This window comes from Podarcis bocagei (assembly GCF_964188305.1).
Source record: "Podarcis bocagei genome assembly, chromosome: 10".
NCBI lineage: Eukaryota > Metazoa > Chordata > Lepidosauria > Squamata > Lacertidae > Podarcis > Podarcis bocagei.
Window position 1 is genome coordinate 51,248,811 of NC_138135.1, and position 24,345 is coordinate 51,273,155.

The 24,345-nt window shown below is 42.7% G+C and overlaps 1 protein-coding gene across 6 annotated transcripts in view; it reads right to left on the reverse strand.

Annotated features, from left to right (window-relative positions):
* Window positions 1-24,345, reverse strand: part of SLC16A7 (solute carrier family 16 member 7) — a 104,040-nt gene that overhangs the window by 35,433 nt on the left and 44,262 nt on the right. For all 6 annotated transcript variants that reach the window (XM_081211709.1, XM_081211710.1, XM_081211711.1 and 3 more), the window contains one exon: window positions 2,835-3,066. In XM_081211709.1, the coding sequence (XP_081067835.1) occupies window positions 2,835-3,045 (211 nt within the window). In that variant the 5' untranslated portion in view covers window positions 3,046-3,066. The remainder of the gene's footprint in view (window positions 1-2,834; window positions 3,067-24,345) is intronic.

The window sequence follows — 24,345 nt, forward strand, 5'->3', positions numbered from 1 at the left end:
ATAGCTTTACTTCCTACTTGTCGTTAGACTAACGTAGCAGTCAGGCATGCCTGAGATGACTGAGCTGCCATACTATACCTTTAGTTTAGGGCAACACCCAACTAATTGAGGATCTTTGTACTGACTTTACTGAGAAAGTCTTGTGGCTGAAAAAAAGAAGAAAAAGCCCTGACAAATGTGCTCCACAGAGGAGCAGATCCACAGCGTGCCTAAGGAGCAAAGTGAAATTTTTATACAGAACTTGATTCATTCAACTTTGCGCATCTTTCCTCTGCTTTCTTGAAGGAGGTGGGGTGGAGATGAACACTGTGCTTGACCTATCTGTTGGAATTAACCACGAATCCAGGAGACCATATGGATTTGCCAGATGGCCTGCTATAATTTCATGACATTTATTCGAAGTATGAAGTTAAGTGATAAATATAATTAACATTCCTTTAGCTCCTTCCTGGATGTCTTTTATTAGTTTCATTTTTTCCCAGATATTGAAAGGTAAGTTAATACCTTGTTACCGAAACACAGATGCCTGCTAATTACCTCAGGAGGCTGAAGGCTCCGAAGCAGAGATCCTCAGTCTTAGACTCTCACTTACCCAACGACCCCGCTGTGAAGATTAATAGGCAGAGCGCTAAATCATAATGAGTGTGTCAGATCTCAAATGTTTTTCAGGTTCTTCCTAATTAGCATTAAGAGATACACAGTGTGCCCACAACATTTTCAAGATATCTGCCAGGCTTCGCCATAAACAAGGTACCTGGCACGCTATGTTTTTCCTGCTTTCATTCAAGCAATAGTACAACAAATGTTAAAAATCAAACAATCAAATTTGATAGGAAAAGCAACAATCCAAAGGAATAACTCCCTCCCAAACATTATTATAATTGTTTGCTTTTTTTCATCCTCTGCCAGTGATTGTTTGATGCTTTATTTATTGGGAAGCTATTTTGTGGTGCCTGTGGCTTCAAAGAATGTTTAGCTTTGGGAAGGCTACCTGCTGCTAGCACATTAAAGCCATACAGCAAGATAAGAAAATAACCGCTTCACTGTTTAACTTGTTACTTTTGCTATAGAATGTGGAGCTTGCTCAAAATCCTTTATTTTTTATTTTTATGCTTGATATTTATTCTGGACAGGCAGATAACATTTCTAGGTTTCTATGTACTGTGCAGTATAAGGTGGAATGAAATGCTACAGAAAAGATGAATTGTTCTGAAGTTCTGAAGATGTTCTCCTATCCTAAGAGATAGTGACACCAATGGGAAACTGGTCGACGCCAGTGCTAAACTGAGAGGCAACATGAAATTTATCCATTAGCATCAGGGGTGGTTGCAAGCAAAGTGTTCAAGAAGACACACAGGAAATCAACAGGGTGAAGAGTCAGGGTTCTAACATTCTCCGTCAACCAGAAAAGACAATGCTGATAAAAAATGGAATCAAATTACAGTATTACTTGAGTTGTTTGATAATGCTATATTTTCCAATAAACAGGAAAGTTAAGGTACCCCATGAACCTTAGCAAAGTAGCAAATTGCTAAGCAGCAAATTAATTGGTCATATTTTAAATCAGCCTTCCACAGCCTGGTGCACCTCATAAGTTTTGAACTACAACTCCCATCATCCCCAACCAGCATGCCAAAACATCTTGAGGACTTCAGGCAGAGTAAGGCTGTTTCAAATCCTAATCATCTTTCATTTTGTTCATTAAAAAAGCAAAACAAACAGTTACTTCTATTTTTTGGTACTATTTCAACAGCTGACGGTCAAAGTCAGTTGCCTGCTCTGTTACTTTATTCAATGACTTCTACTATCCATTACTTTCCATTTCAGTGTGACATGTCTATCAGCAGTAAACTTTCCAGGATCACTATTCCTATTGTTTTTATCAATCCATAAAACTTGATACCCTGTCCCATCTATTGGTTCATGATTGTGCTTTGCTTGATTTATTGATCTCAGCATCTGCTTACAGAAAGCTTTTTGGTAGTCCACCTAGCTCCCCTTTCTTAACTTCTCCATCTCTTATATCAGGGATGGGCAGACTTAAGACTTCTGGAATCTATTTTGGGGTTGTTGTTGTTTTCCTAAAACCCTAGGATCTGCCAATATCAAAAGACACTTAGAATTTTTAAAAAAAACTATGACACCAGAACTCCCGTTGCTCGGTCCTTGCTCCTGCCAACTTAGCATTTCGAAAGCATGCCAGTGCAAGTAGATAAATAGGTACCACTCTGGTAGGAAGGTAAACAGCGTTTCCATGCACTGCTCTGGTTCGCCAGAAGTGGTTTAGTCAGGCTGGCCACATGACCTGGAAGCTGTACGCCGGCTCCCTCAGCTAATAAAGCGAGATGAGCGCCGCAATCCCAGAATCAGTCACGACTGGACCTAATGGTCAGGGGTCCCCTTACCGTTTACTAGAGCTAAACTGAGTTCCACAGCCGCTCCAAACAAAAATCCATACCTTATCCTGGCCATTTCCCCTTATTTCCTTGATGTCATTTTGTTCTTACCTCTGTTACACACTAGGGAATCAGAAATCCTTGTTGATCTACTTTAAATCACACGGCCAACCACTAGTAGAGCCCAGTGCCCTCACTTCTGCACGATACACGGCAGCAAAACCAATTGCATCATTGTTTGAAATGAACGCTCATGCATTCAGAGAGTGATAGTTATTGGAAGGGTTTAGGAGAGGAAGCAGAAGAAAACAATATGTGGTTCCTTATGAAAACACATCTAGAGAAGCCATGAACTGCAAAATCACAGAGCAGAACTTTGCTTAATATTGTAAGACCATCTGACAGGCAAAAAAGAAGAAAAGTTAGGTTCTCATATACCTCCTGCATACATGACAGCCAACATGATCGATGATATCCAAGCTATCTGGCTATATGATGTGCCGAAGATTTCCTGTATCTCCTTGAAGAAGACTGTGATGGCTTTAGGGAATGCATAAGAAAATCCAATGGAGATGAAACTGCCAAAGACCACGACCCAACCCCATCCACCGTCCGGGGGAGCGTACTGCGGCGTCGTTGAGGGCGGCATTTTTTAATCTTTACAAGTAGGCTGCAGCGGGGAATAAAAAAAGAAAGTTGAAAAGGTTATTGAAATAGCTTCCTCTTTCTTCAGCATACTGTCCATATATAGTGGCCAATTCAATACAATAATACAAAACTATTATCCAATGCTTTAGCCAGCAGCAGATTCTCAAGTAAAACTGTCAGTGGATGATGTAGTGCAATTACTCATCTATAAAAGCCAAGGTAGCCTTCAGGGAGGGTGAAAACCTTGGCAAGGGTTACTGGAAGAACCTTATTAGGTATACTGTAGTTTTTCCAGGTCACTGATCCAAGCCACTGCAGTTGTATTTAGCAATTAATCACAGATGGTAAAGTGACATTTTGGGTCTTCTAGTATCAATCTACCCAGCTTCACCATCTCTAGTGAAGTGTGGTTGATTTGCACCATATGTGGGCCTGGCCTATATCTAGTACTTCTATTAAAATGTAAAATAATGCTTGACCTCAGCCTTAAGGGAGCATCACATTTTAATAGCTATTTTTAGGTAACATTTTCATGAAGAATGATATTCAAAGTGACTTGCAAAGGTAGTAAAACTCCAAGATTAAAACCATTTAAAAGACATACTGTATATACATACATGCATGCAAAATTGTAAAAGCATTTCCAATATAAACCAAAGTCCAAACTTCATTCAGAACATGGCTTGAATTAAACTATATGAAACAACATTTTTGGAACCCTGAAGGGCTTGATGGAAACATTGTTATTTCATTATGTGAATGTGAAAAGTGACATTTAGTGCTATTAAATCTGAAAATAAAGATTGGTTATATAATGAGTAACAAAACGGGGATAAAAAAAGAACTGAATTACACAGCTCCCAATTCCCCGTTTGAGTTGCCCACCTCCCTCCCAGCTGCCCTTCTCCCAGAAAACAGTTGCCCTTCCCACTTCCCTCCTTCCACATTCCAGCTGCAGCCTTCATATCTGTCCCCTGAAGAAGCGATAATCCCAACAAGGGAAGAATGGCAGGCCAAGATGTTGGACTATGCTGAAATGGCAAAACTAACGGGAAGACTCGGGGATCAAGAAGACAAGGGGAAATTTTATGAGTTAGGAGAACATTGTAAGTAAATTAAAACCCTAGCTGGACTACAAGAAACACTTGTAAAGTAATGAAGATTATAGATAATTTGGAAAAATGAAAATTGTGGAGAATGTGCTGATATGCAGCTTTAATTTTTGTTTCAAGGACCCATGTAGGGGAAGGGGGAAAGTCATGAGATTCAGAGAATCTCATAAAATGATTGTACAAATTGTTTGAATGCAAACTTGTAATGTTTATATCTGTCCCTTACCCTTCCTGCATGCCCATGTCCTTAGGCCTCTTCCTGAGTCTTAGCGTGGCCGCTCCTCCACCATCCCTCTTGCAGCTGCTATCACCGTCCAACTAACTCACAGACCTATCTATCTGCCACCATCACTGCACACTTTGACTCCCCACCCACAGACCTCCACAGGAAACATAGAAAGGGAAAATGGAAGGTGGAGTGGCGAGCCAGCTTCAGTGTTTGGACACCGCCATGTTGATCAGAGGTAAGGAGGGGAAGCCTTTGTTGCTATTGGCAATGTCTGGGGTATTCCGGGTGTAAATCTGGAATGTACCGGTCAAAAGGAGGCAGTTGTGGGGTATGTATTTCTACAGTAAATGCTTCCTGTTTTAGATAGAAGAGGCCAAGGAGGTTAGGGCTGGCTCACCCATGAGGTGAGGCAAGGTGACTGCATTGGCAGGCAGGATCCACAGAGGCAGCAGATCCAGCTTCCAAGGAATGTATTTCATGTTGTTGTTTCTAAGATGGCAATGATGGCGGCAGTGCACTCCTTGGAGGCTGAATCTGCCTCCTCCTCACAGCCCCACCCTCGTAGTCTCTTGGAAAATAGGGGGCACTGCTGGTCTCCTCCCACCACTGAGGAGGAATATTTTTAAGATATAGTTTTATTGATTTCTAATATATAACAATTACAAAGAGAGAGAGAAAGGGACACAAAAACAAAATCCCAACTTGCCCCCTTCCAGGGTGGATCAATCTAGTCAAGTTTGCTGAAATCCAATCTGTGATTTTGGTAGTTGCCGTTCTTCAGATTAGCCAGTAAAGTGTCTTATAAAAAGATGCCATATTTCAACAAAATTGAAATTATGGTGGCTGCCCTCTGGGGTCTTCTAGGGTCTGCATCCACCTGGAGTGATTCAGAGCTGGCCCCTTCCTCCCCACCCTCCAGCATGGCCTTTGATTCTCCCACATCGACTGTTGGGTAAGGATGGTTTGACCCCCCCCCAAGTTCCCAATGTTGGTTTTCACTCCTCACTTGTCCCCCGTGGGGTGGGATGGGGGCATTTTGTGCTTCGCTTCACATGTCTACATGTCTTGGGCCAGACCTAGAGGAGGTAATGTAAGTGTAGGTCCTTATCTCAGAACGTGTCCCACTTGAATGCTCCTCAAAAAGAAAACTAAATGTCAGAAATGGGGGCTCAGTCCTAACCTTCTCCCTACTAAGTTAGTTTTCTATGTTCAGGAGTAGCTCCTCACATGAGCACCTGTCTGTAGTCTAAAATGGGACCAATTGAGAAACCTAGTCCTTACACACAGGATAGCTGTGACAGAAATTTCTAAAAGCATCGGGCTATTTCTCTCCCCATTGTTGGTGTCCAGATGACTATTAATTTAATCTTGTTTAATCTGTGCTGACAGATACTGTCCATACCTGTCCACACACACACACAAAAGTGTAATGTGGATTATAATCAAGGGTTGAACATGTCCGAAGACCATTGACACGATAATTGTAATTGTTGCAAAAATAACACCATGTAAATCAGTGCACTGGAGCATTCATAGGAACAGAGCCTTCCATCACCGGAGCCTTCTGCAGACTAATGAAGAGATTCTTTTCCCAGTGTTTCTACTAGAAAACATGATGAGTCCTGTTTAATGATATATCAGAGACACCTTGCCTAATGAGAAAATCACTACCCCAATAACAAACAACAAACAAAGAAGTATAGCTGCTAAATTTCAATATGCCTCAAATGAATTATTCTATTTGCAATGGGACTGGAAAGCTCTGATACAACAGAACTCATACAGACAAATCAAGGCTGGATGTAATAATAATAATTTATTATTTATACCCGCCCATCTGGCTGAGTTTCCCCAGCCACTCTGGGCGGCTTCCAATCTATTGTTAAAAACAATACAGCATTAAATATTAAAAACTTCCCTAAACAGGGCTGCCTTCAGATGTCTTTTAAAGAGAAGATAGCTGCTTATTTCCTTCACATCTGAAGGGAGGGAGTTCCACAGGGCGGGCACCACTACTGATAAGGCCCTCTGTCTGGTTCCCTGTAACCTCACTTCTCACAATGAGGGAACCGCCAGAAGGCCCTTGGTGCTGGATCTCAGTGTCCGGGATGAACGGTGGGGGTGGAGACACTCCTTCAGGTATACAGGACCGAAGCCATTTAGGGCTTTAAAGGTCAGCACCAACACAGTACAATTCCCTTTATTTATTTTTTATTTTTAAGTTGAAAGTCCCTACAGAACCTGTTTGATTGATAGGGAAAGGACAATGATTAGGACTGATTCCATCTCCTACTTCCTCTCCTGAACAGCCAGGTAGTATCATTTTGCTTTTGGAAGGCATTGCATGCACAGATCAGGAAGAGGAAGGGTGCACACAGCACCCTTGGGTATGCGTTGTACCTGGAGGGGGCCAGTGAGGTGGTGAGGGAGGTGGTGCTCTGTTACTCTTCTGGCTTCCCAACACAGCAGGTTGCTGTTTGATGCTCCTGATGCTTCATCTATGCTGTGCCTGCACCACACCAAGACTTGACCCTCTCCCCTGCACTCTTTGGAAGCACCAGTGACCTGCTGTGTTGGCAAGCCAGGGGAGCAACAGAGCTCCTTCCACATCAACTCAGTGGCCACTACAGGTGGTACCCCATCCAGCTGTAAATAGTCATTCTGATTTGCGTGGCGAGTTCCCGCCTCCCACCAGTGAAAACAAAGACACGAGACATGTTGTTTAGGTTAATGGGCTAAAATTGGCCACAACTTTATTGTTTACAGGTGATGAGTGGTATTGGCTTTAGGCATTGGTCTTAATCGACTATCCGGCTTCAGTCTGTCTGCCTGAAGGCTGGGAAGGGTTAACACCAGCAGGGGGAGCCCTGCTGATGCACATCAACTAGGCACCCCCCCAGGGTCACCGCTCGGGGGCTTGCCCTGGGCCCTGGCCTCCATAGGCTTTGGACATGGCCACGCCCCCCGGAATCCTTTACTGAACTACCCTTCACAAACCGGGGGAGGTGATGGCACTCCCCCCCGTTCATCTACATAACAATACCCCTACCAATGCCTAACCGCCAAACTGAGGAAGTTGTGATGATTTGCCACGAGGTAGGCAAAAAAACCAAATGGCTGGTGCCAATTTGCCAAGTGGAAAAATTCCTACCTGCCCCCTTAACAGCAACCAACTGAAGTCCATAGCAAGGTCAAAGGAGAAACCTTAAAGGCTGGGTGGGTGGGTGGGAAATTCCCCAGCTGATTGGCGGCAAAGAGGAAGGGCCTCTGCCGCGCTTGCCTTAAATGTGGAAAGCCACACACCCCGAGCCAGGCGATTGGCTGGCCCAGAGGATTCCCCTGTTCGCGTGGGGCTGGGAACCAGCCTCCGCGCGAGTGTTGAGGGCATGAAGCCTGCAACACCACTACCTCCCGAGGTCAGAAGTGGCTTTCCGCACACATCATATTGCCCCCTAGCTTGGATTGGCATGAATGGATGGGAAGATGCAATGGAGACCAGTTGGACCAGTGGGACCGATAGGTATAATTGAGATCCATATTGAAAATGAGTAAATATGTCTGAACCGCAGCAATAGGATTGGTTGACAAAGACAGGCAGCAATGAATACCATACCAAACATTTTAAAAGGATGAAAACTGAAATAACAAGGTCAGAGAAACAGCCATGACAAATAATTCATCTTGATATCATGCACTGTAGATTCTAGTCAATCATGATCAACCTGTTTAGACTGCTTGTCTGCAAATGCTTCATTAATATTCCTCTGCTTGCCAACTGACAAAATCAACTCTCAATACAATAAATAGCTTGTCAGGAGAAGCTCCGAAAATGCTCGACTCTCTCCCATTTTTTATTTTTACAAATTCTCCGTATTTATTGTAGGATAGGCTACAATTCTGATAATATCAAGGGGTGGCCTTTTTTTTGCCCTTTATGTTTAGCAGGGTGCAACTTCTGCAGTTCCTCACTGATAGAGCTGCAAGGATCACAGTGACTTATAAATCTATTGAATAAACTTGTTCAACATGCTTCCAAAGACACAGCAACAATGTACAGTGGAGAAAACTGCTCACCGAATTGACTTGAACCCCACTTATACAAAGTACAGGCTCTGTCTTGCTTTGTATTTCAAACTGCACACATTCCTAGAACCAGGAACCTTTGGTTTTGCATGCAGCTGTCCTATGAGGTGAGCTAAACTAACTGCATCTAGGAACATTTCCCTGGCAAGGAAGTAATCTCGGGCCATGAACTGGGTCTGTACTCAGGTGTATTCCTCAGCTCCCTTTCCCAGACTCGGATCACCTCCAACAGCTGCCTATGGCTCAGTCTTGACAACCTCAAGCAATGGAAACAACCACATGGGGGCGCACTGAAATGAATGGGACTTGAAAGAGCACATCTTCCATTCATTTAGCTGCCCGAAGGATCAGTGATTAAGGGAGCTAAAATAAGCTGAGAAGATGATATGGACACCAATAGCATGGGGACTACTCCTTAAGTTGGCAGAAACGGTTAATATAAGAATAAAGCTGATCAAATGCCGTTTTGCTGTTTGACAATTCCCTGGTCCTGCCTACCCGCAAATAAAATAATATAAAACCAAACCTGTTCAGAGCCTTTCCGCCACACTTGCTTTAATAGGGTCAGCTAACCTTTCTCTTCACAGTTCAAACTGCTGGCTTGTCACTGCAGCAGAAATCCTGATCCACTTATCAGTCTATTTTAATCATTCTTACTATTCCTTAAATCCCTGTACCTCACAAGCATTAAGTACACCAAGTTGTATTACAGCAGCTAAGGGCAGTTTAAAAGGACTGCTGTCAACATTTAAAGAAAGAAGGGTGTTTAACAAATATTAGCTTGGAATCTCCTTGGGATTTAACAACAGTTTTAAGGCACCTGGAAGTCCTCCTTAAGTCCTCCAACAGAACTGAAGGGGATTTGTGCGATAGACCAAACCATGTAGTTAGCCTGGAAAGGCACAAGCAATCACTAAGCATGTACTGAGTGGTGGGGTGTTTTACCTCAGCATTGCAAACTAAACAAAGTGGCATTTATGTAGTCAAAAATGTGTGTTTATCCACCTGAAAGTCGGACAATATAAAGAATTCATTTGAAGTACGCAGGGGGAAAAACACCCCTAAAATTACAGGGGCAAAGGAAAATATAAATGCACGGAAGGAAAAACGTCAGTCTGTACTTTATTTCTGGGGAGGGTGGGGGAAAGGATGTTGAATTGCAAACTTACTATGTGTTTGGTCTGAGAACTAAAGAACTACCTACTAATATATACACACAGATTGCTTTCAACTCCCAAGATGCCTTAATCTTTCACTATAAAGCCATTGTATAAAACGTTTTTAAAAGGCCCCCTTCCTTCTCTTCAACCAAGGAGATTTTTGCTTACGTAGGCCATATGCAGGCAGACCAACCACATTGGGAGAGGGCAGAAGATAAACATTAATCTGGTATTGGGGCACGTGGGAATGTAAGAAGGGCTCTTCCTATGGTCTTATCCATGGGTAGGCAACCTAAGGCCCAGGTGCCGGGTGCAGCCCAATCACCTTCTCAATCCGGCCCGCGGACGGTCCGGGAATCAGCGCATTTTTACATAAGTAGAATGTGTGCTTTGATTTAAAATGCATCTCTAGGTTATTTGTGGGGCCTGCTTGGTGTTTTTACATGAGTAGAATGTGTGCTTTTATTTAAAATGCATCTCTGGGTTATTTGTGGGGCACAGGAATTCATTGCCCAGCTCCCAAAATATAGTCCAGCTCCCCACAAGGTTTGAGGGGCAGTGGACCAGCCCCCTGCTGAAAAAGTTTGCTGACCCCTGTATTATCTAACCCATAGTGTTGCACTTCCAGTCTAGCATCCCTAGAAATTATTAGCATCTTTCTGTGTATGCAGAACATACTCAGCCCATTTTTATTTCCCTGCTTCCTATGCCTTAATACACACACTAGTGGGTCTCTCAGGCCAACTTCACACAAAGAATGGGAGGTATGGCTGATGTTTCATACACAGTCACCTTGTGAATGCCCCCCACATGGCCTAATAATAATAATAATAATAATAATAATAATAATAATAATAATTTGGCTTCTTGGGGCAGCATTGAGAGGGAAATGTAGGAGAGGCTGCTCACTGGTCCATCTAGTCCTGTATTCTGTTCTCACAATGGCCAACCACATACCTGTAGGAAGGGCAATAGTCCTCTCCCTCCAATCACATGAGGGCAATAGTCCTCTCCCTCCAATCACTGAAACTTCAAAAGGCTTTGCCCACAACTCATTGTTTGCATGCAATAGGGCTCACACACTTCTCAAAGAACTCTGACTATAAGCGTGGGAAATAAACTGTTTCTCAGAATGCACGAGATGCCGGGGCTTAGCTTACTAAATCTAGACCTATTGAAATCTGTGGGAGATTTGTCATTGGCAAAAATGGGACCACCATACACTGGCATCGTCTGAGTTGTGGAGAGGAAGAGGAGTGTAGTGCTTAGATTTCAGACAAGGGCTGTGGACCCACTGCCATTTTATTCTGCATCCGATGCGCTGCCACTGCTGCAAAACTGTGTGAACACAATGTTATCACAATCTGTAACTGTATCTACTATGTCATTCCTTAGGAAATACTGCATTTTGATACATTTCTCCCCCAACCACCTTTGATTCAAATTAATGTGAGCACAGTCTGGACCAGGAAGATCCAATTTCAAATCCCTATTCGAGTAAAACTGTGGGCGACTGTAGATCCGTCACTGTGAGGATAATATTGGGTGTGTGTGTGCTGCTTTGAGTTCCTTAAAGTAAAAACTGTAATAAAAAATATTTAATAAAACAAATCACATATGAAATGGTAAGAACAGCTCAGTGTATATGTCTTTAAGAAATTTTCTTCTGTGAATTTTTTGAATTTTGTATCATGTCATTAATTGATGCAGTGTTGATACTAATTTTTTTTTGCCCTAGATACATTTTCTGAGACTATACAGAAAGAATATGTTACCAGTATCAAAACAGGCTCCTTTCTAAGGATATACCCAGTGAGAAAATCACATTCCAGAAAACTGCTGGATGGATGTGGCTAATCTTTTTCTGGCAGTAACAGTGTTATTGCCTAAATTGTTGAATTTCAAATTAACACTGTGCAGAGCTGGTAACTTTGTCAATCCCACTCATCACTTGCCGTGTTTCTGTTTCGGAAGGTGTAAGTTGTTTGGCACATAATAGCATAAACGAGAGCAAATGCTTTTAGATAGTAGCACTGCAAGTAATACATTCTGCGCATCCCTTACTGAAGGTCCATTCCCCCCTCCCCTCTGAAGACGTAACTTTCATTTTATTAGCTCAAACCACAGCCAACTTGTGCTTGGATTTAATGGGATTTAGTCCCATCAAATGGGAATATACTCTGACGTTTTCTTTAAAAACCAATCCGTTAGCAGTTTCACATTCCCCCACCATCATAAACATGTTGTTGTATAAACCAGCGTTTGTGGCCAGGTAAAACAAATGGAGATCGAAAGACTGAAATATCTTAGCATCAATACAGGCTGTTCTACAACACATCTATAAATAAAAACTCCCCAACGTTAAGGGCACGACCCAGCCAAAGTTAAGCACCACTGGTTTCGGAGTGAGTGCCAAGGATAAATGCTTAACTGAATTATGGCCAACATTTTTAACTTCAACATTATCAAAGGGGCAGGGGCTAGTTGTAAACAGAAGTAAGTGAAGTCTCCCAAACTCCTCCTCACGGCAAGGGGATGACAAATCTGTCAATGATGGTTTCCTTCTGTTTCCCAGCATTCAGTTCTCTACATCTCCACATCGGCTTGCAGTTGTTTTTAAAAAGACCTCCTAAAAATTCAACAGCATTTTGCGCAAGCTCCTCCTAACATGCATGCGTTTGTATGCAAGTTTGCATAATATGTGTGCAATTTCCCTTAAACCTGCCCATTTTCGCAAAGCCAATTATCTTAATATAATGCATGCTTGCATGTTATTTGCACAAATAGATGCATTTTATGCACCATTCATCCCAGAACTGCATTGCAAAATTCGGAGAAGTGCGAATTTGGAAGGATGGTATGTTTCAATTCATGTATTGTTTTGCAGAATAAAATCAGAGAATTGTAAGGGACCCAGCAGGTCACCTAGTCCAACCCCCTGCAATGTTAATTGTCATGCTAATTTAATAGATTCTGCTTTAAATGCACACTGAACCGAATTTCAGCCCCAACCTTACTCGCAGCCACACTGGAGGATGAGACAGAAGGGGGAGCGCATGAGTCCAAGTCACACGGTTTGTGTCATGTGTGAATGTACCGTAAGTTTGGTCATGCTCTGGACACTGATGTCAGAAAAATGAATGTGAAAAGTGAAACTCTGGCCTTAACCAGTTAGCTTTCAAATTAGCAGAGGAGCAGCAAGGAAAGCAGTTGCAGGACAAACCAGGTGAGTCATATGTTGCAGAAGCATAATAAACTGAAAAGCAAATTCTTTTGGAAAGCGGGACACAGTGAACATCAATCTGTGCAATGACTTTGGTGTCAGTTTCAGGAGAGAAATTTAATCAGATCTGTAAGGAAAAGGCATGAGTCATGTTTTTCTCTAGTGACACTCGGATACCTTTTTATCTAACCAGACTACAGCTATCATAGATTTCTTTTAAAATTTCCACTAGAGGTCAATCTATACAGAATATAAAAAAATGCCTGCATGTTCTTTCCACCTTATCCCTGAGATCCATGGCATGCTGTAGCTTCCCAACAACTCTGTGAAGCTGAATGGAGGGTTAATGATGATTTACACAAGGCTTTCCAGTGAATTTCACGGCCGAGCAAATATTTGATTGAGGTCCTTTCATACCCAAATCTAGCACTGTAACAGTGTCCTACATTGATTCTCTTAGGCTGAATTCATTTCAGATGTGCATGTACACCACCTGATTTTGCTACACTTGATTATTGTACTCCATTATAGCCTTATGCAGATCACTGCAATAGGAATAATAAGTGCACATAAAATATTGCCAGGTGATGTCTGCTGACCCTGCTCCTGATGCGCACAAACTGATTGGGTCTTCTGGACGGAGCTTAAAGATGGATAAAATGGGTGCACATAAGGCTCTCCCCACACAAACTCCCCTGCATCCATGCACAAAAATTCATTGGTATGTCTTCCATATGGGTAGGTTCTATGCAAAGGACCTGACCAATCTTTGGAGGTCAGGCAGAGCCAGCAAGAATTATTATCCCACTCTCCACAGTGATAATCCCCAGACTGTCTGCACTGGAGAGTGCTTGCACTGGGATGAGAACTGAAAGATGGGTTCACAAACTGCTCCTACTGAAAAAAATGTGTTCGTTATGATGTAAGGCAGAAGGAAAGTTCTGCAAGGGATGGTTTTGTTATTCCTAGAATCTTCAGAGATGATGAACATGAACTTTTACAAGGATGCTTACCCACACTTTTTCTGTGTGCAAAGTGGGGGGGGGGCACAAATACCATTGATGTTTTTGTCTCCATCCCCCCACCCCATAATGGTAAGGTATTCAAAAGCAATAAATAATTTGTCCAGATTTTTAAAATCCAGGTATTTATGTGCACCACACACAATAGCATGTGCATTAGTGGATAACAGCAGGGGCTAACAAAAGGGTCTTTTAATACGTAATCCTCTACCCCCTTACTTAACTTGGGAGCAAGCTCCTTTGAAATCAATTGATTTTTTTTCTGAGTAGACCTGAGTATAGGATTGAACTGTTAATTCTGCAGTTGTTTTTTTCGACTATAGCTATGAATAGATGGAAGATATGTGGTTTTTATTTTCACATATGGTTGTACCCTTCAAAACTGCAATTTTTAATCAAAAGTCTAATGCCTTGAAAATTCAGGACGATGCTATGCATAATTGTATAAGCATAAACTGTATATACACTGTAGTCTGCAACTCCTGCGGCCAACGTGGTGCCAAACATATTCTCTGTTTTCCTTTGGACCACATCAGTGAGGCCAAGGAGGGGTCTGGTTGCCTGGGAATCCCAGGACCTCCATATTCACTGTCCAGGCTTGCACCCTGGGAAGGTCACTACAAACACAGCAGTTTGACTTCACCCTTGGAGGTGCACTCCATTGTCTTTCAAGACAAATGGACGCCAACAACAGTAGTACTGTATAGGATGTGTAAGGGCAAAAACAACAAAAGACATTTCTAACAAAAAACTATTCTCTTTGGAAAAGTGCACCAGTGTACCATGTATCTGTGCATTGTATGGAGGCCACTGTAACAATCCCACTGAGAAGCATATGGAAAGATATTTGTAGTTAGTTGTATATATACTTGTGTGCATGTGCATTTAGTTTCTTGGTTTAATTGCTCTGTGGGATTAAATCATAAACTTAGATATAGGAAGCCTACATCATCAACAAAAAAACTTATTTCCCCCCACAATTAGCTAAAGGTTTATGCTGACCCATTCATTTTATGCAACTGTCAGTAGGAGGCTGGAAAGGAAAGAGGATGCAGAAAGTACTTCCATTACAATCCAATTCCAGGGGGGAAAGATGGACTACGTGAATAAACACATTCATTTCATTTCCTTGCTGATGATCACAAAAATGTCTTTAAATAATCCAGGATCGAACCATGGTTTATGATCCTGTCTTATTCATAAGCCATAGATAATACTAACTATGGTTTCTCTGAGTTTGGACTTAACCAAAAAAAACCCAGCAGTTCGTTGAACACCAATGGAAAAGCTTCCAATCTCCTCTATGCTTTTACACCAGGAAAGGGGATGGGGGGAACACATAAGCCAAAGGATTGCACTGAATTTACACAGGGCACGACAACGAATGAATGATTTCCTCAGGTGTTCTTAAAGTGCAAAACAACTGCCAGGGAATGCAATTTAAATAAATAAATAAATTTGGAAATGTTTGTATGCTTATTTTTTGAGAGTCATCTTTCTTCTCAAAACCACTTCTCCAAGCTGCATTTTGCTGCATGCGGGAAATGTGATGGGTGCCTGCAATGCCATGATTTTCCATCAAAAATTCATTTCGTCTGTGCTTTGTCCATAATACTTTCCTATTGTTGCACAAATTACCTAGAGTGACACCTGAAAAGCCTGACATTGTTTTGAAAATGCACGTGGCAATTATGCTCCCTATAATTAACCAGAGAACTAATAACTAGAGACAATCATCACCATTTGCTATAAATAACTCCTCTGTTAAGCAAAGATAGACACTGACTCCCGCAGTGGTATCGATATCTAACTGCCTCTGCCACTGAGGAAGATGCCAGGCTGGACAGATGGTTTCACTGATTATTTTTCAGATTGGCCAGAATATCTGACGACTTGCATAAATGTTTGATCACATGACCCCAGTCAAACGTTGCGTGTCCATCTGTGTTAATTTCCCCAACACAAACATTAGCATTTTCTTAATGATAAGCATTTGGATGTTGTTGAATTCAGATTTCCAAAGCAATTGATTTTAAATTGTTCGCTGGGCCCAAGACCATCCCTTGAAATTGGAAATGCACTGGCAGGGTACTTTAGGGTTTTGAATACAGTGCTACATCAGGTTAAGTACTTAATTCGTTTCGGAGGTCCATGCTTAACCTGAAACTGTTCTTAACCTGAATCACCACTTTATCTAATGGGGCCTGCCGCTGCCACTGCACCACCGGAGCACGATTTCTTTCTCATCCTGAAGCAAAGTTCTTAACCTGAAGCACTATTTCTGGGTTAGCAGAGTCTGTAACCTGAAGCATGTGTAACCCAAGGTACCACTGCATTAGTACATATAAGAGCAGAAGAAGGTGTAACAACATCAGAAGTGGCTCAACAAGGGTGAGCCATGATGCTCACTTCTTATTAGGTATGCTACTATTGCTTATCAGGAAGGAGCAAGGCAGCGTGGTGAGGATGCCAGTGTGGTGCAAACACACCAGCAGAGCCAATCCAGCACTCCTTGCAATGCATTCACCCAGTACCCTGCTGCCTCTCCCCTCCGCCTCTTGGTAAACAACAGTGACCCATCTTCCAAGAGCACAGCATAGCAGCTCCTCCTTGATAAATAACATAGGGTTGTGTCCCATGGTGCAGTCCCATGGATGAAACAGACTGCCACTTGAACATCAGAATTTCCTCTCCTCTTCCTTGCAGCAGCAACCCCCCCCCCCCCACACACACACCATAGACCCTCATAATCTGCTCCAGAGTTGGTGGTGGCTTCCCTCAGGCTTATGGTCTAAAATAGGACTGGCCAACGTGTTGTTTGACTCCCAGTTTCCATCAGCTCCAGCCAGCACAGCCAATGAGTTATGGGAATTGTATTCTAGCATCATCTAGAGGGCTACCCCAATTCCAAAAGACATGGGGGGGCTGCTTGGGAGGGAGGAGTAAGTAAGTAAAGTAAAGTTCTATGGTTATGTACCATTCTGAGCAACTTGGATGAAGGATCAGTAAAAGTGAAATATGTGGTTTAACTGGTTAATAAAACCTCCTCATAGTGCTTCCTTATGTAATAAGAAACCATCTGCAGCTCGTGAAGTGGTTACAACAACAACTAGTCATATAACTCATTGCTTTGACCTGCTTTGTGGACGAGGGCCAAGATGAAAAACACCAGAGTCATCCAAAGGCTGTCCAGTCCCTAAAAGCCTTTTGGCAAGTGTGAAGCATTCGTTCACACTGAACTGTATTATAGCAAGCAATATAAAACCCCTGACCCATCAAAATTCCCCACTAATCTGTGGATACTTTCTAAGAGCTCTTGAATTTCACTCTTGGCACTCAAGTGAACCTCCAAGTGTCAGAGTCAAGGGCACAAAGGGAATTTACTTGAATGCCTCCATGTGTTTCACAGAAGGGGCGGCAAGCCTTCGCCACCTATCTTGTCCTCCTAACTTTCCCCCTTCCCCTGATGTGTGCACTGACCATGTTCTTGCTGGCTAGGTATTCTGTGTCAGGGTGAAGGGGCCTACCATGAGTACAATGAATGTTTGTAGGGGCTGTTCCTGGCTGGTAGGAGCACTGATCTGCTAGTGTTCAGGAACTCCTATGCACATGCTTCCACATACATACCATATTTTTCCATGTATAACACGCCCCCATGTATAAGAGAACCCCTATTTTTTGGGACCACAAAAAAAAAATTGGGGGGAGATTGCCCAGCGTTATTAAGCTTTTTTGAGGGGGTCACCACCGCAATAGCTCTACAACCTGCCCATCACTGCAAATCGCACACATCGCCGCGGCCACCAAACATCTGCACACTCGACGCCAAAATCCCACCTGCCCACTCGACGCAACCATAGCCGATTGCATGCACGCCTCGCCACTGCTGTAAATCAATGTCTAATTACTGCAATCGCAGCCAATCATCAGCAGGCCTTGCCACAGCAACCAATCACACGCCCAATCGCCACTGCCAATCTCCTGCTGGCTGCTGCCATCAATCACCTGTCCCCCCCTCTGCTATCCATGTATAAGACCACAATTTTTGCCTATTATTTCTAAGGAAAATGTATCATCTTATACACGGAAAAATATGGTACTCTGTGAAGATCTCTTCACTTAATTGCTGGATTGGCTGTGATTCCTGCATTGCAGGGGGCTAGAATGGATGACCTGTTGGGTCTCTTCCAACTCCACAATCCCATGATTCCATGACTGTGCAGCCACTAGAGATGTGTGTGTGTCATGTCTGGTGCCCATGTTGGAGTGCAGAGACTATCAAGTATCATCCCAGTCACTCTCAATGGTGAAAATGTATGAGTGTGGGCCATGTGGACATCCTTGCAGGGTTGCAAAAAGATGTGTTCAGATATGTTCAGGGGTATATGGGTAGGAAAGACAGGTCCAATTTCAGGGCACACGTGAAGAAAGGGAAAAATGAAGGCTCATATACTTACTCTACTTCAATTTCTATTCCACCCACCCCTAGGGCTCTTCCAGCTCATAACAGCAGTTTAAACTCATCACACAATCAAGGCAACACAATGAAATACCAAATAAAAAGAGATGCAACGCTATATTAAAATGGATTGCCCTTACTCCACACCTGCTTAAGCCTGACTATGGAAAAAATAAATAAAACTTGCTTAAGCAAGAAAAGCCTTTTTGACATTGGCTTTGGTGTGTGGCAATGGATGAAGATGAGGCAAGGCTTTACAGCTTGCTCAAACACGACAGTTTCGAACAATCCCAAATTGCACATCTCTGCTTGTATGCCTTTGTCCAAACATTCACTTCTTTGAAGGAAGAGAATGGATATACAGGGTTCCCGGCATTAGGAAGGAAGATCTGTTTATATACTGCACCCACTTCAGGCAGGGTGATCTAAAATTCTGCTACTGGTGTTAGCAAAACTGCTTCAATAAAGGAGACTAGAGAGTCCAGAGGGAAGAGAAATTCTGGGAGCACTTCACTAAGGAAACTGAACAAAGCACAGTGTATAGCTTGAGGAGAAAGGCACAGAGGGGTTTTGTCTTTCTTAACTCTGGCCTTGTACATACGCAGCAGGAAGACATTCAACTAAACATACAAAGGAAAACACCCTCTGGATGACCCAGCTAATCAGGGCACATGCTCCCTCATCAAATATTAGGCCTCACTGCCTGGTTGCTAAGCAACACCTCCAACACCCCTCTTGTCCAGCTGAATTACTGATAACAGACTTAACCTTTTGGTTACAAACTGAATGATCTCTGCTGTTGCACTTCCAACCATTTCTTCCCATCCTGAGTTTCATAGTTAGCATCTCTGGGGTTTCTTTTAATTGCCCTCTGTGCAGTAAAGTTGTAAGACCTACATATTTTAAAGGTTTTTCTTCTTTTTCATGCAGCTTAACACAGATCTATCAACTTATCCTTGCCTCAATACCTAAATGGAATTTCCGTGTTTAGAGAGAGAGATTGAGCTGGCTACCAGTTGCTGAGGGGCAAAAACAGCAGGGAAGGGTGCTTGCAGGCTTCCCGGAAGCATCTGGCTGGTCGCTGTGAGAAACAGGATATTGGACTAGATGGACCTTTGGTCTGACTCAGCAGGGCTCTTTTTATGTACTTCATAGACGTGCTTTAATGTGAACAAATTTATTAAGTCTCCCCAGGCCAAGAGAAACATTGGCTTGAGGTGAAAACGGAGCAGCATGCAGCCATTTGCTCATTTGCTAAGCTAAAACGAACTAAAACATTTCTGAGCATGACAACCACTTACGGATACGTAAGGATAATTCTAGCCCTTTGAAATTCTAATACTCAGAATGGGGATGTATTTATCTGAATTCTGAGCAGCTATATAGCGAAGGACACCTCTATAATTCCCGTTCTAATGATAACGACATAAATATGAGTGGCTTATCAAAAGCCAGTGGGTTGCTTGATGAAGCTGGCATTTGAATCCAGCCAAAGCAAAGTGCTTTTAAGTCACTTTTATGTCAACGGCGCATTTTACAACATGTCTTTAACTCTTCCATTTACTTCGCTTTCGACAGATCCGTACTCATGGTTCATGAATTCAGTTCCCCCCAAAATGTACTGGAATATAGAAAGGCCCATTGACAAGGATTTAGCTAGGAAGGGGTTACCCCCACATGCCACCACAGTATGAAAACAGAAGCAATGTCTTTTATAGTATTTCAAAGCAATGCTAATTCAATAAGGAGAAGGAGCAAAAGAGTGGCACTCTGGCCTCAAAGGAAAATAGGAAGTCCTGCAGCTGGTCAATCCCAAATGGCTCAACAAAGCAGTAGTGTGCAGTGAATTCTTTTGTAGGGGAACAGTCAGGGCTGCAGCTTGCAAGGGTGATTTGGGGCTATATAGATGTGACGTTGCAATGTTGTGCATGTGAGCATTGTGCCTCCCTTTCTTAGCCAGGCAGAAGCTTCCCAAGCTTTGGGAAGGAGGCTCCAGGGGAACATTTAAGGGACTAGTCTAGTCCCCCTAGTCCATTGACTGCACGCCACTGCCAAACATTAGTGTATCGGCTGCAGTGTGTGGGTGTGGCGTGTGAATGTTCCCCGCGCTCCTACCAAAGATGGAAAGGGGTTAGTTTAACCTCCAGTTTGCTGGTAAAACTGAATTATGATGCATGTCTAAAAGTGTGTCACCGACATGAAAAGTTTGGAACGCTCTGGACTTGTTATTTCCTAAGTGCCTGAAGTTTTAGCCTGCTAATTGAAGCATTTTTTTTAAAAAAGTACTTCATAATGGTAAGATGCATCTGTATTAAATGTAGGAAAGGAAATGAGAATAGAGTCTGTTTTGAATGACAGAATTAATTGTCGCTATTTTTTAAGAAGAGGGGGGGAGGCATCACCTATACCGGCAAAAGTGACATATCAGAATGCTTCCTGCATAAATATTTCTCAGGGCCTTTAATTGCATCTCCTATCCACAGAATCCAGTGTTCTCGACATGCTTTCCTTATTTATAAGAGGTTCTTCATATTTAATATCTGTGCTACCAACTCAGGGATACAGCTAGGGAATTCATTGGAAGATACAGATAAAATATCTGACGCCACAGCTGAGCAAGGTCACCTTCATATCCTTGTGACTAAGCGTCGCTCGGCCTCATCGACCCTGCAGCCACTTGAGTTCAGTGTGTTAAGTCAGGCAAGGTTCAGGGTTGTATTTAAACAAGATTGGCTAAGCTATGCTATGATAAGAAATAGTAATTGTTGCTTACCAGGGGGCGAGGGGGGGGGGAATAATACTTTAACCAAAAAATCTGTGGTCCGGATATGCAGTTGTGCTGCCCTGCTCTGCTCTGTTTTAACTCACAGAAAGATTGCTTTTTTAATGTAACCAAGAAGATGAATGAACATTTCAAAACCTCTGCTGCAAAACTATATACTGTACATTAACAAAAGAAGCTATGTGATTTGGGTGAACTTTTAAGGAAATGAGCAATCTTTATGGCAGACAGTCCTCAAGTCTCAGTGTTGAAAAGGAAGAATGATATCAGATGCTCAGGGAATAATAGGGTTTTCCCTTTATAAAGAAGGAGAAAGAAAACATCAAATAAACATCAAATAGAAGAGTTAAGAGAGAGAGAAGATTTTGTGTTTATGTCAAAGAATAGCAAGTCCTGAGTTCAACACATCCAGTTCTTTTAAATCCAGGGAAACATTAAAATCAAATCCATCCTTATTGCATAGTAACCAATTGTATTATTTAATATATATGATGAACCAGATTCACAAGGATACAATGTGATATAATAGATGGATGTCACATTTGAATCTGTCATAGGGAAATATTCCATTTAAGATTATCAGATGATGCATTTAGATGACATTAATTCTGTCTAATTCAAGCTGTCTGAAATGCTGGAATTGGATAGCAGTCTACAAGGACCTACAGAAATCATACAATTGCCTCAACTTCAGAACTCTGGTGAAAGATTTTGCTCCTGCTTCAGAGCTAACATGCCTAGAGCCATGTCATGGTGGAAGGGCTTTACAACAGCCTGTGTTGCACATGTTGTGTATGCAGTATTTGTGTATATAGAGTTCTTCCATCACACCCCATCTTCCTATATGAACCTACCAGTTCCCTGAGATCATCTTCTGAGGCCCTCCTTCATGTGTCTCCTCCTTGAGAGGTCTGGAGGGTGGCAACATGAGAATTGGCCTTCTCTGCAGTGGCTCCCTGTAATAGGTATGAGTTACTCGTGCGTAAACTGGTGCCTTTCTCGGTTAATTTGCCTTGTTATACCTTTCTGACTGCACAGCCCCTTCTCATCGGGGCTGCTTCAGTCACTGGCAGAATCCGTCAGTGGGCGTTTCTTGAACCTCTCCCAGCATAAAAGTTGTTTGACACCCAGTCTCCTCCTCCTCTCACTGCGCGGGAGTCTTCTGCGCAGGGTAGGCGTGGGTAGCGGAGGACCTGGGCTCTCCTCACTGATGTCCAGTGAAGAGTCCTGGAGCCCTCTCTCCAATTCCCCCGTCTGCCCCCCTTTATCCCTGGTGTTGCGCTGATTGGCTTCCCCCTCTACTGAGCTGTTTCTCCCCCTGCTGCTGGGTCCTTCGCCAGCATCATCTGGGAGCCTCCCCTTCGCCTCTTGCTCCGATGTCAGTTCCCTGACACTCTCCATCTATGGAATGTTCTCCCCAGGGAATTTCACTTGGTGCCTTCATTATACACCTTTAGGCGTCAAGCAAAAACGTTCCTTTTTAACCAGGCCTTTGGTTGACCTTATTGACATCCAGTACCCTTTTAGAATGTGGCTTTTTTTGGGGGGGAGGGGTTATTGGGTTACTGGTGTTGGTTTGATTTTATATGTTATGGTCTTGTTGTGAACCGCCCTGAGACCTCCGGGCACAGGGTGGTGTATAAGCTGAATAAATAATAATAGAGTGGGCATGATGTCAAAATGGAATCCTCTTGTCCGGAAGCTGTAGTTGCCAACAAGGCATGGAGATGGGACAGGGTGTTGGAGGTTATAAGACAAGAAGGAACATTACATCTGCAATTGATGGATCTCATGCTGTTGTTCTGTTCTGTTACAGTCTACTATTCTGACCCTCTCACGTAGTCAGCTGTGAAGCAGAACTGGCCCTCAATCCCCAAAAGGCTCAAAAGCTCATCACTGCTTGTTACTTTCCAGGTGCTTTTCAAAATCTTTTGGCTTTAAACCATTTCATTGTTTACTGCAACTCTAAAACCTTGAACATCCATCAATAATCTCTGTGTGTGAAGGCTTGTTAAACCTGATGCTGTTGTTAAAGCTGACAGCATTTTAAAAAATGAGGTTAAGGCCTGATATCGTAAACCAGTATCCAAGTCGGCTAATGACTAGCACCAAAGTCCCGCTACTTGCCCAAAGAAAGACCCGCCCCTTTGTGTAAGTGTTACGGCACAAAACTGGTCCCACCACCATGCATGATGCTTCCCTTGCCTGGCAAAATTAAATGCACAAGAGCCTGCTGCACACAAGCAGTTGTTTTAGTTGTTTGTGTGTATAATCTAGAATATTATCTGTTTCACTGCTATGTCTGCATGCCTGATGACAGACTTTCTTAAGTATCCCAAAATGTAGACAAAATAAACTCAGTAGGCAGAGTATGAAACTCTTAATCACAAGGTCATGGCCACCACATTGGGTGAAATATTCCTGCAATGGAGGGAGTTGGACGAGAATGATCATCATGGTCCCTTCTAACTCTACAATTCTATGCTTCTATAATTCTGTCAAAAAATAAACAACAGTGTGTTGCTCCATCAGGCAACTGGGCTGTGATGGAATTGCAGCAGCAGGTAAACTAGCGTCTATCATATTTAAACCTGAAGCTGATAAACAGCTACAAGATAAAAATTAATCATAAGAAAATGGTCTACAATGTGTGTGTACGTACACACACACACACACACACTATTCAAATTACATGAGGACTGCATTACACTCATTTCCCCGCTTTCCATCTTTCCCTTTCCTCTACTAATCAGTGTGAAAGTGGAACAGATAACTTCAGCTGATTTTGCAAAGGGCTGGGGCTGAATCTGTGCCAAACAGATGCCCTTTATTTCACAGAAATTCCAACAAAAAATTATAAACAGCAACAACATGTGTGTTCTAGATGGGCTGTTATTCTTCCCAGTTCTTAAGGGACTGTACTGTTTTTAAACCTCACTGTTTCTTTCATGCATGAGATGCAATTTCACAGGCTTTTCCATAAAAAGATGTTTTCTTGTTAGTTTATTCCTGCATAACCCTCCTTTAAAGAAAATGTGTGCCTTCAACACTCTTATCAGTACCGAAGAAGAATTGAAAGAAGCAACAGCAATAGAGATAGGTTCAATTTATCTACTTGGAGGGAACGTCATAAAGGGTAAAATCAGCCCTGAGTGCTCACTGGAAGGACAGATCCTGAAGCTGAGGCTGCAATACTTTGGCCACCTCATGAGAAGAGAAGACTCCCTGGAA